Consider the following 17,662-nt stretch of genomic DNA (forward strand, 5'->3'; position numbering starts at 1 on the left):
AGAGAAAAGAACTCCTGAACTTTCGCCATTAATTTCTTTCTTTCTTTGGCTTTCGATTGTAACTTGTCAAATGGGTTAATTTATATAGATAGATAGCTTCACAAAGATGGGTTCTATCATCGATGATGAACTCAGCTCGTTTACTTTGATTCAGTATTAAATTTTGGGTCCTTTTCTGGAGGCATTAATAATTAATGTATCACTATTAATTAAACAAGAAGTAAAAGAGGAACGCGTAAGCTTGGGATTCCCTTAATCCCTTCCCTAATAAAGATTGTTTGAGTTTATCGCTGGAGATTCATTTTGAAAGGCAAAAAAAAAAAACTTATCGAGGTCAATGGATTTGAGTTTGGATCACTTGTGGGAGCATGCGGTGCTTTTCTGAAATTTTTCATCACATATATTGTGTAAGTCTCACATTTGCAGTGAAAGTTCTAATAGATTTTACATAAATTCAAAAAAGGTAAAAAAATACAACAAATTTAAAATTTGAATTGGTCGCTTTATTGCTCTAAATTATAAAAGTGATAAGAAATAAAAGACTAATTTATCAAGCAATTTCTCATTGGAAGAATCAGTCCAAATCTCTAGTTTTGATGCCATAATCACAATTTTTGTTTTTGAATTTTAATTTGTAGGTTTTGGATTTCAAGGGTCGGAGCAATGTCTGATACGGTTCAATGCCGAAGTCGACTCTCATGCTTGACTACATGTAAAGAATTCGTGAAAGGTATCAAGGTTGGTGGATTTGTGGGTTGTTTGTTGAAGCTGTGAAGAAGGATGAGATTCTCAAATTGGATATCATCGCCACCGGAGAAGCCTTGAATTCGCACATGAACTTCTGCAAGAAGTCTAGATATTCAAATCCTCCGACAAATCCTGAGAAGTATCTAATATCTATCATGAAGCAAATTTTCAGGAGTTCGGATTCTCTAAAAGCCTGTAGACGTTGTTCATTTGATGAATTGCAGCTAGGGTTCGATGGATCTCTCCTTGTTTCTCTGCATTCTCTCTCTCTCTGAGTGAGTGATGAAGTTGGTTGGTTTTGTGGTTCATGGATGTATGGTTCAGTCCAACTCGGGTTAGGTCTGGTTCTTTCGCCAGTTAAAGTTCTTACTCATTCGCAGTTATCTACAACGCGCTCAAGTGATAGCCAACCATGGCAACGCCACCATTTTCCTTTTATCCATGAAAGTCTCGAGGGGGCAACATGAATGCAGCTACAATTTCTTCTTCCACCAGCTTCTTCAAGTGTTCATTTTTGGTCCGCTCAAAGCCTTTGATTGGGAAACAGGGTTTCTTTGTTTCAAAGTATAATCCTTCTCTGAATTTCTGTCAGAATCTCCTCGTTTCGGTTCCAAAAGCCTCAGAGAATAGTTCTGTGGTTGTGGAGGACGACCTTAATACACTTCTGGAGGTAACTTCATAGCTTGAACGTTTTCCTACAATGGGGTTTTCTCATACCTTTTGATGTTCGGGGTTCATATGAGTCATCCGATGGTTCTCAATTGTTTTCTATTATGCCCAGATTCATATTGTTGTGACATTCGAATAACTAGCTCAAATTTTTTTGTTTCTTCTTTTCCGGCCTGAGGGTCTATACATCCATCAATCTTAAGTCTTAGTTAAGTGTGAGCTAACTTTGTTTAAAACCTACATTTTACGTTCTACATTCTCTGTTTGATTTCTCTTATCTGAAATTCAGTTCGTTATTTAGTTATTTCTTTTCCTATTAAGTTGCACTCTTCAACATTCAACTACTGCAGTCTTGTTGCTGAAATCTAAGTTCCAATTTCCTGCCCATTCCCCAAGTTTTTTCTTTCTTTTTTCCCTCTTTGATAGGTAATTTACCCGTTCCCCAAGTTGTTTCATCAATAAGCTACATATTGAATTCCGTCGTAAAATTGTTGATGTCAAAGATCTTCTTATGATTTCTACATGCTAACTTTTGGAGTTTATGTTGACCATGTCTAAGCCCGACCTCTGAATTTTCGGATACTAATCCTAAAATGTAATTCAACATAAAACCTCAGTTTCCTAAAATATAATTTGACTTTCTCCTAATTTTCAATTCCAATTCTGTCTTAGTGTAGAACCACTATTTGATTTCTTAAATCTGCTCAAAAGAAACTTTACTTGTCAAGAGATTTTGACAGAGAAGCAAAAGAAGTCCTGGTAGTAGCCTATGAAAGAATAGCATTCTCAAGGGGTAAGTCTACTGCCTACAAAATTTAGGTAGAGGTGCACCCTAACTGCCATTATTGAACTACTATTTCATAAAGAATCTTGTAGAATATCTGTGAACTGCACAGCTGGTTTACACCTTGACCTAAAGCACCTAATCCAATTATATTTGTCATTCTGAACCTTCCTGCATAACATCTTCAAGTCATTTACTCTTTATTCCATTCTAACATCATTTTGAGGCTAAGGTCAGCTTTCTAGAATGGGAAACAAATGAGCTTTCTATTGTCTCTTTTGTAGTACTTTTTCCTATGCTTTTATTTTTTTGAGGTCTTCATCATCACTGTTTTCCCTATTTTCTGAGTACCTAGTTTCTAGTTTCTTGGTCAAATTTACAAAAAATATTTAAGTGTAAATTTTGAAATTTGCTGGACCTCTGCTTTGACCTTTTTGCAGATACTTCCTCGAGATTTGCGTGAAAATCTGAAAAATGAATCTAGAAGATCTCAGCTCTTGGAGGTGACTACTCTGATACCTGAAAATGATTATCCACCAGGATTGATTTCGAGAAGTTTTAAAAAGAAAAGAGGTGGGGGGGGGGGCCTCTGGAGGGATTTAATAGTCTTAGAGCATACCTAATTTCAGGCATAAATTTCATTGGGCTGAAGCACCTATGCAATCATTAGAAAAGTACACAGCTGGTACTGTTATGATGGTATGATAAATAGTAAAGTGCTCTGGTTACTACGATTTTTTTCTACTGAAGCTTTTAGTTTCGTTGTGACTTAGGGGCCAACGCTTAGAACAGTGGTAAAAGGCTTAGGCAGCCTGGGAAAATGTCCAGGTTGAAGACTTTGGGGCAGCTTCTAAGTGGACAGATTGCCTAATGTTAGGATTGACTCCAAACTCACCCCCCTTTAGGACCCCAATAAGTGGGACCAGCACTTGGTAATGGTTTACCATTTAACTTGATACTGTGATTAATCTTCTATGTATGTAGGTAATACTGGATTTGGGTCGCTTGCCTGAAGCACGTTACTCGGGTGAGCATGGACGGCGATATTTGAGGAGTACAAAGGTAATTTAAATCTCTTCCAGGAAGGGGGGAAAAAAAAGGAATGAGAGCATATCTAAACGAAGTTCAGTTGACTATACCAATACTCCCCCCCCCCCCCCCCTGTTTGTTTATCAATTTAACAGTGTAGACGTATGGTTCTCTTTTTCTTCCATGACAAGGGATATCTATTTGGATTGTCAACACATCATCACAACTGTTCTGGAAATAGATTTTTGTGGATTTTATAAGTGCTAATTTTTGGTTTTTGAACAGGTATCGATGAAAGAGTTAGAAGAAGCACAAAATGCTGTTGGAGAATTTGGAGGAGACAATAGAGCTGGAATTGAGGGTACCTTGCATAGAATATCTGCAATAAGAAGTCGGAAAGGGATGATTGTTGGTTTGACTTGCCGCGTTGGCCGAGCAGTTAGTGGTCACATTGGCATGGTTCATGATCTCCTGCAATATAGGGAAAGCATCTTGTTTCTTGGGAGGTAATTTTCTTAGTTATTAATATTTAATACGTTGACATAACTTTAAAAAGAAAAGGTTGTTATAAATTATTGCTACAACTAGCATGTCTTCTGTGTGCAAAATGTGAGTGTAAAAAAGACTGAAGTCTAGTGCTTTTCATCATCTCCTATTTCTTGCTATGCTTGATCAATGACATTGCTGGTGAATTCTCTTGTGACTTTCATAAAAGCATTGCTGCAATGTTAAACGTTTTGTAGTTGTAGGATCTTATCAGATTTCAAATATGTTATGAGAAAAAGCAGCAATGGGCAAGGTTTTGATATCTAATGAATTTGAAATAAACTTTGAGATGAAGTGGAAGAGTTGATTAGGAGAGTGGGTTGGTGGGAAAATGATGGCCAAAAGAAGCAGTATCCCTGGACATCCTTGATGCCTACCTCCAGAGCAACTGAAGCTCCAGTGGTTCTTTAGCGGGACTTCCAATTTTTAGCAAATGCATTGAACAGATCCAGTTATTCTCAATTTTTACAATGCACAAATCAACTTCTGAATTTCTAGTGGTTTTGAATTGTATTCTGATCTATTGTGCAAGGCATATGACATACCATGCTTATTAATCTTCTCTGTATAACTTTTCAGTAATGTTTAACCACTTCATTCTCTATTTCTGATTGATTTATTAGGTCTAAATGTCTGCTGACTGAGAAATTATTTCTCTTGCGTCTTTCCTTTTAATATCAGGCCTGGAGTAGGGAAAACGACTGTCATGCGAGTGATTGCCCGTGTATTGGCAGATGAGCTTCACAAACGAGTGGTGTGTTATCTGTTGTGTCTCTATAAATTTAATGTTTCTTGGAGTGTATAAAATATTCTTCAAGGCATACTAATGATTGGGATAGGTAATTGTTGATACTAGCAATGAAATAGGAGGTGATGGAGATATTCCTCATGCAGCAATAGGGGGTGCGCGGAGAATGCAGGTTCCCAAACCATCTATGCAACACAGGGTTATGATTGAGGCAGTAGAGAATCACATGCCTGAGGTCATCATTGTTGATGAGATAGGCACAGAAGCGGAGGCACTTGCTTGTCGTTCAATTGCAGAAAGAGGAGTCATGCTCATTGGTACTGCACATGGAGAACGTCTTGAGAATATTATAAAGAATCATATCCTTTGTGACCTGGTTTGTATTTCTTTTCTTTATTTATATGACATTTAAATCTGCAAAGCTATCCTGTAATATAATTTCATTGTCGTTTTTTTAGGTTTTTTTTCCCATTCTCTTTTCGGATAAGAATGTGCTACGTCTCATGGTGTTGTCTGATCCTTCTCCTTTTGGATAAGCTGGGTCGTCCGTGCATCTGATCTTTCTGAAAATATTTTGTATTTGCCTCATAAACCAAAATCTTGTATTTTATGTTTCTGCAAACAAGTATCAATGAGTAATTACATCCAATTTACTTTTATGGATATATTTCAATCATATATCTTCTATGTCCACTCTCAGAAGTATATTTTTATCTGGCAGAAGCATGTACGGATTGCTCAGTTTCATGGATTTTTTGCAGCATTAATTTTGTTCCTTAATGTGTGCAGTCCATATGGTTAATTTTACCAAGGTCAACCAATCTAGCTAGGGCTTTGAGTATCAAATCCTAAACCTCTAAAAAGAATAATTGAACGAGGACTGGATTTCATATGCAAGGACTTCGGTGAAGTTCCCATTTAAAATCTTGAAGATTTTCAGTTTACATGGATTAAACTGAAATAGATGGAGGCATGAAGCCAAATTAATCAGATTAGAGGACTTTAGTATGAATATAAAAACAACAATCAGATGGGATCAGTCTGATTTGGTTAAGTGAAGACTAGGATTTATGTGGTACATAAGTTATGTAGCCTCTTATATTTTCAGGTGATCTTTGTTGAATTATAATAGTTGACTTTGAGAATCAATTGATCGGCACTTAATTAAGATTTCTAGCACCCCCCACCCTCCCCCCCCAAAAAAAAAAAAAGTTAATTAAGATTAGCTATTCCATTTCTGGTTATTTTATTCTATTCCCTACATATGTTTTCATTCTGAGTGATGTTTTTTCTTCTTTTTTTCCAAATATCCAGATTGGAGGAGTGGAAACTGTGACTCTAGGAGATGAGGAAGCACGAGCTAGAAGTAGTCAGAAAAGCATCCTTGAAAGGAAAGCTCCTCCAACATTTCCTTTTCTTATCGAGATGAGGGAAAGGCACCATTGGGTTACTCATCGGGTATGTCAAGCAGCATGCCTCTTAATCGGAGCAATTCTGTATCGTGTTCCATCCGAGGTTCAAATATTCTTAAAGCATCAGTTTTCCCATGGAAAAATTAAACAGAACATATTTGTTTATTCTGCATTTCTAATGGGAATTCTGGGGGTTTTATAATCTTTGGTATGATTTAAGTGTTACAGGTTGTTTATTGGTTTCCTAGCATGTTTCATATTCCTTGTGTGATTAGGATTAGACAACAGCTAGCTAAGAAGTTTGTAGTACAAACCTTTTTCTTCACTTTTTATCATACTTCTCTGTCTGAAGTATAAGCTCAATATCTGGTCATCTTCATACAACTTAATGCCAGAAAAATGGATGATGTGTTACAACATGGTTATCTCAGAGAAGAATATGTTTCATACATGATACAAAACTGCTTGAATAAACTGCCTATCAAGCTGCATCTCTCTCTTTTTTTCCCTCTCATTTTGATGAGTACATTTTTGTCAATGTGTTGTATCAATTGTGACATCTTGAAATATTATTCTTAGAAAGATATCCCTCAGGTAAAAGGCTAAGATAATGTTAGACAATTGAAGTCCTTTTCATGTTGATCACTGAACTTTCCTCATCTTCTGCAGACAGAAAAAAGTGTGGATATGCTGCTCCATGGTAAAAAGCCACTGGTTGAGGTAATTGTTGTGACACCTGAATGGACTTTTATATGATATGCATTACATAAGATGTTCATGTTTTATACATGCTACAGGTCAGGAAGAGGGACGATCAATCCAGGGTTGTCATAGAAAGATGGAAGACATATGATGGGGATGGAATTTAAATCTTGAAATTTGTTAACATGAATCGTGCAGATTTGCATACATTATGTAACTGGAGTTAAAACGAGGTTATTACTGAATCACAGATAATGTGAAATTACTGATCTGAACAATGTTTACTTTTTATTTACATTACTAATTGTATTTTGACATAACACTGTATAGATGACGCCTGTTTAGATTCGTGTACTCAACTATCTTTCTGAATTAGTTTATTTATTAAGTTTGTTTTTCATCGAATATTCATCAGATTCATGCATTCTCCCTTTTTCAAATATTTTTAGAACTTGTTTTGTGGAAAGCAAGAATAGAACTAATTTTGGTGAGGACATACTGAATTTGAGGAAGTGAAGAAGACTGGAGGTAGGGAAGTGGCAGATAATGTTCAGAACAGAGGAAATCAACGGCAATGGGAACCCCTGCCTCATGGTAAATAAATTGAAATTAAACTCAGATGTGTTTTGGTGAAAAGAAACTGGTAAAGTTGGTGTTAGCTTATGTACTTGAGAATCATAAAGGAAAAATTTTGTAGGCAGTTCTTGAATTGGTGATATGCAGTTCTGTGGAGGAAGGGGAAGTATTAGCTATGACAACCATATCAGGACTTGAAATCCAGCACAAACCCAGCCACGCAAGAGCTCAAGCATTACAATCATGTTATAGTCAAAACCTTGAAACAAAAAATTGTGAAAGTATAACTAGATTAACCGTTAATTACATCTAAAAAATTTTAAAACGTCAACAGGTTTCGTACTCGTATGATTCTTCAAGGAAGACTTATGGTGGAGGTTTTAACTTGACAACGCCTCAAAAAACGGTAAGTAGCAGTGTATTACCTCCATTAAAGACCAAAGCATTAAAGGTACTTATAACAGTAAAAAAAAAATACCGCTTGCAAAATTCTCTTAGAAATGCTTCATCTGAGATTTTCTTGCATGGATCCCGGTGGCTGGATAGAGTGGAGCTCTTATAATCCGAGAAAGAAAAGGAAAAAAAAAATGTATAGGAACTGATGATTCAAACAATACCGTACAATATTTATTGGCATGTCTCAAGTAAATGGGTTTTGACATCCCAACAATTTACAAACATAATAATCTTAAACTAACTCTCCAAGATTACAGATTTTTGACTGTTCCATTTGCTTCCTTAGATGATAAAATAAGTGCATCAGTCCAAAGTCTTGAGAGCACCATAATATATCTCAGATTTCCAAACTTTCTCATCCAAGTATTCACTCTTCAGTAAAATCAGAAAAAAAGAGGGGAGGGTAACACTCTAATATGCAACGAGATAATTTCATACAAATTGCACTCTAAACATATTCAATCCCATTAATACTGTTCTCCACCCTAAAAAGCTCAGGACTTCTTGAGAGCAAAAGAATATGTATCGCTCATACTTAAAATGACAATAATTATCGTGGTCGCTATCGTAACACAGAAATAAAACCTCAGAGTTACTTACGTTCCCTTCTACTGGGTCCGAAGTGAGGGTAGAGCCCTAATACATGTTCTGGCATAAAATCATGCCGAGTTAGGATCCCAGCAATTGGTGGTCTCTGCAAGGCCAAAGATTAAAAAAATCAGTTTGTATATGGTAGATAAAAAATGCATAATCAGGGCAATTATTTAGCACTAGAAGCAAACAATCCACAACTTAAAACTTCTACCACATGTTTTTGAAGGGAAAGTAAGTTAAAATTAATAGTGTCTCAAATGGGATTTATTATTGTGTCTGTGAGAGAGAGCTTACCCCTGGGGTCTTTGGCACAACACACAAATGCCTAAGTCCAAGCTCCCTAAAGAGAACTGCAGCTTTGGCTAGAGACATTGTCTCCACAACTGTGTACGGAGATCCATTCGTAATAGGATGTAGATCAACATACATCTCCTTCTCTTCCTCAGTAATGTCCAGGTCCTCAAGCTTTACTCCCCTCCCTAATCCTGCCTTGGCAAAATCATATGCATCAAAAGTCCTTGATGTCTCATCTCCATTCAATACCCTCTCACGTGAGAACTTTTTCCCCTTTAGTAACACAAGCAAATGGGACCTCAGCACAAGGCCAACCAATTCCGGTGCATCTGAGAAGGGGGGTTCATCAACTACTGGGAATCCATTGTGTCCTGTCCATTTCATAACATGGAGAATGTTGCCAACTTTCTCCACACCAGAAAAAGTGATAAGTGGGCCAGACACAACATCCCCAGCTACTAAATGCCTCATGTAAGGTTCTGCATGGGCTTCCATGAAAGGAAAGCCCTTCATCTTCACTATTTGGTCATAGACGCCCTTGTTGAAGCAATCTGCTACAGTTTTTGAGATCAGAAGAACAAGCATAACCAAGGGAAGCATTAGGAGATCATTGGTGAGCTCAAGCAGTATAACACAAAGGGACACTGTCATCCTCATTGTTCCGCCAAGGAAGGATGCAGCTCCAAGAAGAGCAAAAAGCCCAGCGTCAAGGTCAGAGATGGACCCAAGCAGGTGACCAACCAGGCGTCCATAGGAGGCTCCAGCAAGTATGACTGGGATAAAGAGTCCAGATGGGATTGCAATGCCATAAGTGATAATGCCAAGGAAGTAAACAGCAGCAAAAAAAATGAATAAGCTGGATATCTGAAATTCATTTGAAGTGCCAGAGCTATAGAGGTTGCGGATGGCATCGTCGTTGGTGTTGAGGAAGAGGGATGCAAGGTCATTGTATTGGCCTGCAGGACACTGGAAGTTCTTGAAGTTTCCAGAACGACCTATGGTGGGGCATGGCTCTTCCAAGCCAGCAGGGCAGGGTATGCACCTTGCTAACCATGGAAGACCATATGAACAGCATGAGGTCAAGAGGGAGACGACAATGACAAGTACCACTTTACATGGTGCACCTCTCCTGCAATCATTTGTTATCATCAGCAGAGGACAAAACAGGAACAATAATAGAAAGATGTAAAAAATGTGAAGCCATTGGTCCCAGACACACCAAACTGCAGACTCAAAGCATTTGAACAGTTTGATGCATATAAGAGTAACAAGACAACTTTGTCTGGCTTTTAGTACGGTTGAAAACCTGGCATCTGCAGAGTCCAGTGCTGGAATTCAGGCAACCGATTAATTGAAAGTTTACAATATAGTCATAAGTGATGAGGATTACTCGTTGATGATGCTGTAAGTGCGCAAGACCTTGTCCACAAGATAGTTGTAGAGGCTTCCAAAAACTCCCCCAATAACTCCAAGGATAATTACTGCTAATAGGTCTGGGGTGCTATATGTGGTCATGGCTGAACTAACATCAAACATGATTAGTCCTCCTTGCCCGAAGAGGCCACACTTTCCACTATGGCAATATTCTATTAAACCTCTCAAAACCACAGCCACTACAGCGGTAGTGAAAAAGGTTCTCCACAGAAGGGCACTCCTCCACCTGCACAACACGTGGAATAAGATAAGAGAATTGGTTCATGGCTCAAATTTTGAATACTTTTTGACATAATTTAAGGAAGACTCGGTGAAAAAAAGTTGCATCCATCCAGAATATCATGAAACTGTAGTTGTGTTAACCATATAGCTTCTAACTTACAGTTGTTCCACAAATGTGATTGTTCGTGACCAAGGAGTTCAGCTGGGTTGGGCATTTTGTTTCTTACTTCCCTCTTCTGCTTTTCTTTTGTTGTTAAATAGGGAAACACAGAGAAACTGACATGGATATTATAGTATTTCAGATGAAGCACAACCAGTTACTTTTCATGCTACAGTATAATGTGAACATCAACCTGGGAGATCATTCTTCATATTTGGTAGGCCCCAAGTTCAGCTTGCGATGAGATAAAATAGGAGACGCTGTTCTGCATGGGAGTTGTAAAGATAATGTATGCCTTTGTTATGTATTTCTAGGGATATATGTCAGCTGAATTTTAGTTTCCATAGGTTACATAGAAATAGTTTTTAGTTAATTTAAATAGTTTGGAGTCCTAGTTTTCATTGAAATATGTTTCTTTCATTATTAAATGCTTGTATTAAGCTTAATAAAGGATATGGAAGATATAAACTCAAGAATATATTATATGTGCATTTGCACCCCCTCCCTTTTTCTTGCCTTCTTCTCTCTCTTTCCTTGCTACAAGTCTGATTCTTCTCAGGTTTCCCTTTTTCCTCCTATCTTCTTTATCCTTCCTTCTTCTCTATTGTGGCCCCATTAATTTCCTAATCCCATATCTTCTAGAAAAGAAAAGAGTGTGGACACCTTTGCGGAAGGAGGGTATGCAGCAGTCATAAGGCTTGTGCCTTTTGTTCTGAAGTATTATATCACCACAAGGAACTGTGTGAAGAACAGAAATAGGAATAAGAAACCAAGACAGACCAATTATCTAGAAAGCACCAACACCATGAAAGTGGACTAGCTCTCGAAGCCAGCTAGACATAAAACCTGTATCTCAAACATCCTATAAGAATGTTTACCAAAAACATTCTATATGAACCCAATCCTGGTAACCTGCAGCAAAAACATGTTTTGCTATTTCATATGAAAGACATGAGAGGACAGGGGTAACAGCTCTTTGTAGAGGAGCTAATTGAACCTGCCTATTTGGCATATACCTCTTATGGAAAGGTCAGATCATGAGTGAGAAAGGATGGAAGGTGTACTCCCTCTGATCAGATCAATTCTCTTCCTTTCTCTGTCTTACCTCCATGGTGTTTCTTTGTTTCAGCGGGAAGGGTAGATATTGTAGAGTGCATTGGTTGGAGCATTGGTCAATTGTTCTATTGTCCTATGTGGTGGGATTGACATGCACTATTGTATTGACAATGAGGTGGCTATGCCCAAAAACTGCCAGCCTTCGAACAACCAAACAGTCAGGAAAAAAGAAGGGGAAAAGTGAGGTTTGTAGTTGGGAGAAAAGGATGTAGTAAAGAAGAAGAAAGAACAAGGAGCTCACCATGAAGCTGCTTCTTCAAGAGCAAATAGGACCCCACCAACTGGGGCACGGAAAGCGGCAGCAACTCCCGCAGCAGCTCCACATGTGATCAAGTCCCTCCGATCACGGTCATTTTTAAAATATCGGAATCCTCTCCAGGTCAAATGATACTTGCGAGACCCTCCCTGCCCAAGTAGATTGGCTATGCAAGCTCCTGTGTGTACCATAGGCCCCTCCTTACCTACAACAAATCCAGCAGAGACTCCAAAAATGGAACCAAAAATCTGCCAAAAAAAATGAGCAGTAAGTTTGACATTGAAATTAGATCTGCTGATGACAAGAAAAAGAGAACAAAGTTGATAACACCATCATTGGGTCAATGCAAGATTGTATAAATTACTGAAGTTTGGATGCTTCCTATGGAAAAATCAACAACTTGAGTACCTTTGTTCACCAAAAGGAACAAAAAGGGGGAAAAAACATTTTATATTAGTAATCCATCACTCTAGCTATCTTTACCAAAATGCAATTATTTAACAGAAGGTGGTCAATGAAATCTACAAATTGAATTAATTTCTTACAGCCTAAAATGATCTCATTCTTTTTAACTAGCATTCCTCTCATAATTAGATACAGCAAATCTTGAGGTACGAAATTAGCATATAGTGATTACAAAACTAAACTTGAATGGTTCCAATTAAGGAGCATTCAAATATTTCAATAATTTCAGTTTTTTTGGTAAACTAAAAAAATTCACTAATTTCTCTAATCACTTCCAACAAGAACTGGAAAAGGTAACTGAACCATTACTTTTATCTTGACTTACTCTTGGAAATCTTACCCGACTTAAACCAGGTAAACAGAGCACATGAGAGGCTGCTGTCATAATTTCTTTGGCAACACTCTTACAGCTATGTGCAGTATTCTTGGTCTTTTTTTGAGTAGTATTTTCCTCAATAGGTTTCTATGGTGACAAAAGGTAATGTGTTGAATGCCTACTCATTGTATTATATTGTAATTATTTAACATTCTAAGCTCCATTTTATGCAAGTTAAAGAAAAGGGATCCATCTTTTAGCAAATACCTTTACAAAGAGTGTACTTGGAGCCAAAATAGAATAAGCATCCACACCATTTAGATAGGCTTTCACTTCCGGTATGCCAGATCCTGCTGCTGCAGGGGCTATGTATGCACAAAGTGCTGCAGCAGCAGCTGCCAAAACAACATTACAACCAGCATAAGCTAAAAATGCCCTAATGTACCTGCACTGGAACCATAGTCATAGCTGCAGTCAGTTGGAATCAGCAAAAATCATTAAACTTTTAGGACACAACTAATAATATTCAATGTCAATTCTTTTCCTTGTTTTTCAAAGAATTCACTAACTTTCCAGTCCAACAGTGCATCAGTACATATTTTGATGAAAAACATGATGTATCCTTTTTTTAACATCTTGCATCCATAACATATTTGACACCTTAAGTACATGTGTATTCTAGAAAATATTTCACTTTTCTCTCCAAGGAAGTTTTGGGTGGAAAAGACCCACAGAACTAAAATAGTAAAAAATCTTATAAACTGAATGACAAAAATTCGATCTTCAGTTCATGATAAACAAGGCTGTCATCTGCTTCATTTATACCTTCTAAAATAATCAGTGCCATAAAAATTGGCATAATTGCTGATTGAACTAAGGGGAAAAACAGCGAGTATGAATTTCTTATCATGCTTATTTTCATTAGTTGATATAAAATAACTTTCTAATCTAATTATCAATCTACAGCACATGATGTATACTGAAATAAATTTTAAATTCATCATGCTGCTCACTCCAATCCATTTTCAAATGGTTCACAAAATTGATAGATGAAATCTGACATTCAGTGAAACAAAACCTATACTTAATGTCTTCATCAGTAAAATAGAGATGTCAAAAGCTAGTGGAAAGTTGTTTGAGGCCACATGACCATGTTCAATGCAAGCCTTTGGATGCTCAGTTTGACGGATTAGTGAGGGTAGACAATAAGTTACCCAATGAGAAGTGGTGAGAAAGACATACCTTGGGCCTTGCATCTAGGATGACCTCCAATAGAGCTGATTGAATGACAAGGATTGATGTAGCTGACCCATTAGTTTGGGATAATAGTGAGTTGTTATTATTGTTGTTTGTTAATTTAAAAGGGTACATGGAATTAGAAGAGCCAGGGGCAGACCTAAGATAATCTTCAGAAAAGTGGTGAGATAGCTTGGGCCTGATATCTAGCATGGCCTCAAGCAGAGCTGATTGGAAGGCAAGAATCCATGTAACTGACCCTATTTTGTAGGGACAAGGCTTGATGATTTATGATATTAATTTAAGGGTAGTCAAAAAGTCCTTCCTGAGGTTGATAGTAACCATTTATTTGGATATTTATCTAGATAATGAGATATTGGATACAACTTTGGATATTGATGTGTAAGCTTCAAAAATATCCACTCTGGTTATAATTTTAAGTTATAGATAACTATTAATATCTTACACTCTTGGTTGCATTTTCGTTAAAGCAAACATGCAGAAATCATTTTCAACAAAAATCCCCAGTACACAATATTTCTTTCAGTGACATGAATTTTTAGCAGAAGGAATGGCATCATATAATAAATGAAGAAATGTTGTATCATGGTGAGAAATATAGATAGTCTATCAAGCAGTAATACTCAGGCTTACCTCTCTTTAAGCAGGAGATTGCTAGTGAGAAGCAGTTTGAAACCTGCTATATTCTCAACTGCAAGGTTGTTTAAGAAGCCAATAATCCCGGTGCATAACCCTATAAGAAGAGCAAGAGTCCACTTGAGAATAATGTATTGAAATATTTGAACTTTTTTCCTTGACCTCCAATCCTGCTTGAATAGAGCATTCTCAATGATCCTGAAAAGACAAAGCAAGGAAAATGCGTGAGAGATATTTTACAATATTCTACAGCCCTTCAATAACAGATGGGAACATTAGAGAGTCCGAGACTGCAGTTTACAAATCTGATACTGAAAAATTCAAAATGAGAATAATTCTATTTTCATCCATTTATCCAATTCGAAATACAGTCAGAATTTGATGGGGAAAAAAAAAAAAAAAAAGAAAAAAGAAAAAAAAAAAAAAAAAACAATGGGAAAAGGCCAAATTTTAACATAGAGAATTATTAATCTATGATGGAAATCTTGGAATGAAGATTTTAATCTGAAATTTTAAAAGATTCCAAGGAATTTTATACTTTAAGTCTGTATTTATTTTTTGAAATTATGTAATGATTGTAGATTTTTCAATTCAAATTCTTCATCAATGACCTGATTTTTTATGAAGATGATCTTTTTCTGAAATTCTCCGACAAATATGAATCCACTTTAATTTTCAGAATTTCTGTTTTCATGTATTTGTTGTTCAAATACGACCTCGGAAAAGTTGGCTCTTAGAATCAGGAAAGTTAACTGGTACACCACAAACAACAGAAAGCTTACTAAGCATTTCTCGCCATGCCTAAAAGCCATGTCTTAGCCCCAAAGCAGTTTGAGATAAACTTGTCCGAGTAAAGGGAAGAAAGGCACCGGTAATAAAGCAATCAACCGTCTAAATAAAGTCAAATAACTAAAACTGTAGGAAGTTACGTACAAGAAGCCATCAAGGACAGTTAAAGAGGGCTTACTCGTAGTCAAGGCTCTCGATCGGGCAAATATTGGCACCAACGATGGCAATTTGCGAGGTTGTGTTTACCCTTTTCCTAAGGAGTGGCACCTTAATCATGGAGTCTTTCTCAGACATGTCCGAACCGTTCCTCTCCAGCTCTCTCCTTTCCACAAGCAATCCTTCACATTCTATGTCATTCATGTCTCCTCGATCCATATCTTCACTCTGCAACTTCTTAGTTCAGCGAGTTCTTTTTTTTTCTTCTTCTTTTCCCCTACTTACACATCATACGCCTGCACAGAAGAAAACGAAAGAAAATCATTAATCTCCGACTTTGAACGATTTCAAAAAGAGGTAAAATCGACTTCGAATTTCCTATTAATCTTTCTAACGTCGGCAATTGCTGATTCGTTCTGACTCATGAAAGTCACTGCAGCGTGCACTTACGGAACCAATCCAACATCTGCCAGCAGTAGAACAAGGTTGAGTCGACAGTAGAAATGATCCGAATGGCCTCCACACTCTTTTTAGTTCTATTTCTGTAAAATCAGAGTTTCGCATCAATGGAGCAGATTTCAGTGTCCAAATCTGACTGCTCCTCTGAATATTAAGCGTAAAACATGACGAAGTTTTCAGTGAAATTTCATCCACAAACATGAAACAAATCCTAACAGGAGTCACAGAACCAAGCAAGATTTCAGAACTCAGGAATCAGGATCGAACATTCTTGCCCAGGTTTTCCCCGTTTTAGGCGTGCAAATTTGCTGGCAGAAAAAATCTCAAGAATTAGCGATGCAATTTCCCATTATTGTGGCCTACCGCCTACCTCCCATCCTTGGTTGGATAAGAAGTGAAAAAGGTTAGATTGCAGAAGGGCTTTTACGTCAATTTAATATGATTTCTTTCCGATTTGGCCTTTTCATCGTCCAAAAAGGTCTTTTTCTTTTGCTACAACTTTTAAACGTCATTTAGCGAGCCAAAAGGTATCTGATTAAGAACGTCGTAATTACATTTCGAGTCACATTAAGCGCCAGAAGTCGTCGTAAGTTAGACCACAGTGAACGGTTGACGCGTGGCAGGTGAACGAGACAAACCGGAGCATGCGGAAGAGAGATGCCTGGAGAAATGAGTAAGAAATTGAAATCTTCCAGCCGAAGGAAGATGAAGATATTTACGAAAATGATTAGCAACAACAGAAAAGTCCAAGGTCTTGAGCTCTTCAATTTCGTTGAAGATCTCCTTTTCATAGGATACCGATTGCATAGATCGCTTTTCACGGCAGGACGGAAGATAGTTTATATATAGACAAGAAGAACAGAGAATGAACTCGAAAATACAGAAACAAATTTAAACTTAAAACCTGGAAACAGTACTTACGAGCCATGACCTTGAAGATTTGCAGTTCAACAATAACAATTCAAGTAAAGAGTGTTAGGCATTCAATGTAGAAGAAATCAGATTCAGATAGAAATCGTCAACTACTTGAAGAGCGACAATAATCTCCCTCTTAATAAGTATTCAGAGATTACGATACTGATCGACATAAAGGACGTATAATAGAAGGTAAAGAATCAAACTCACTTCGGACATTCCCGATCACTCTAGGAGATCTCAATCAACAGTTTCAAAAACTCAATTCTAAAACGACAAAAGCAAGAGAAACAAAATCAAACTTAATGACTATAGCAACAAGAGGATCGTCAAATACCTGTAAGCGTCGTATGGCTACCTTCTTAATTTCAACTTGCAGATTTTTTTTCTCGACGGCTCTGTCAAAGACGCGAAGGATCCCGATCGATCTCAAACAAATCCGAAAAGATTACTGTAAGAAAATTCAGGAATTTTATTCGTTTTTTCAGAGAAAAACATCTATCTTCTTTCCGGTTTCCCGACCAATTGCCATTGCAGATGCGAGAACAAGGCGATAGCTAAGATATAAATAAGAGATCATTCTAAATAAAGACGATCAGAAATTGAATTTTCCCTAAAAAAAATAAAAGAGAAAAGTGGAAATTGAAGAAAACGTAGATGCTTTTTCCACCATTTAATTTGGTCGGTGGATTATATTTCATCCGTGAACGTGAGGAAGAGAACAGTAGAAAAAGACCGAGTTTGGACTACTTTGAGTTCGAAACTTTTGTGCATTAAAAATAGATATCGTTAAATATTGGGTTTATTACATTTATGACCTCCAAATGATAGTGTTTAAAATAATTTCTCCCATTTTATATTTAGTCTTTATCCGACAAACGCTTTAGAACTGATACGTGGCTTCCGAAATTTCTTCAGAACGGC

General features: G+C 37.2%; 2 protein-coding genes across 5 annotated transcripts; one reads left to right on the forward strand and one right to left on the reverse strand.

Moving 5' to 3' along the window:
• The first annotated feature begins 331 nt into the window (after nt 1-331).
• LOC149009005 (P-loop containing nucleoside triphosphate hydrolases superfamily protein) lies at nt 332-6,983 on the forward strand. Of its 2 annotated transcripts, XM_089164452.1 has the most exons (9): nt 339-1,417; nt 2,641-2,703; nt 3,185-3,262; nt 3,515-3,735; nt 4,457-4,529; nt 4,615-4,899; nt 5,838-5,981; nt 6,605-6,655; nt 6,733-6,983. In XM_089164452.1, the coding sequence occupies exons 1-9, from the start codon at nt 1,211-1,213 to the stop codon at nt 6,802-6,804; spliced, it is 1,194 nt and encodes a 397-aa protein (XP_089020578.1). In that variant the 5' UTR covers nt 339-1,210; the 3' UTR covers nt 6,805-6,983. The 2 variants fall into 2 exon arrangements, with proteins under 2 accessions (XP_089020579.1, XP_089020578.1); XM_089164453.1 differs by lacking the exons at nt 5,838-5,981; nt 6,605-6,655; nt 6,733-6,983 and adding an exon at nt 4,982-5,699 and having other exon boundaries at nt 332-1,417.
• An 832-nt stretch (nt 6,984-7,815) lies between these two features.
• LOC149009006 (chloride channel protein CLC-c-like) lies at nt 7,816-17,399 on the reverse strand. 3 transcript variants are annotated; one of them, XM_089164454.1, is made up of 8 exons: nt 17,076-17,399; nt 15,387-15,660; nt 14,417-14,617; nt 12,794-12,971; nt 11,731-11,993; nt 9,948-10,217; nt 8,558-9,686; nt 7,816-8,363 (listed from the first exon to the last, which is right to left on the reverse strand). In XM_089164454.1, the coding sequence occupies exons 2-8, from the start codon at nt 15,581-15,583 to the stop codon at nt 8,262-8,264; spliced, it is 2,340 nt and encodes a 779-aa protein (XP_089020580.1). In that variant the 5' UTR covers nt 15,584-15,660; nt 17,076-17,399; the 3' UTR covers nt 7,816-8,261. The 3 variants fall into 3 exon arrangements, with proteins under 3 accessions (XP_089020580.1, XP_089020581.1, XP_089020583.1); XM_089164455.1 differs by lacking the exon at nt 17,076-17,399 and adding an exon at nt 15,815-17,067; XM_089164457.1 differs by lacking the exon at nt 17,076-17,399 and adding an exon at nt 15,760-17,067.
• Between the last annotated feature and the right edge of the window lie 263 nt (nt 17,400-17,662).

Source organism: Hakea prostrata, chromosome 7 (assembly GCF_041222555.1).
Source record: "Hakea prostrata isolate BN-2017 chromosome 7, UWA_Hpros_2, whole genome shotgun sequence".
NCBI classification, from domain to species: domain Eukaryota; kingdom Viridiplantae; phylum Streptophyta; class Magnoliopsida; order Proteales; family Proteaceae; genus Hakea; species Hakea prostrata.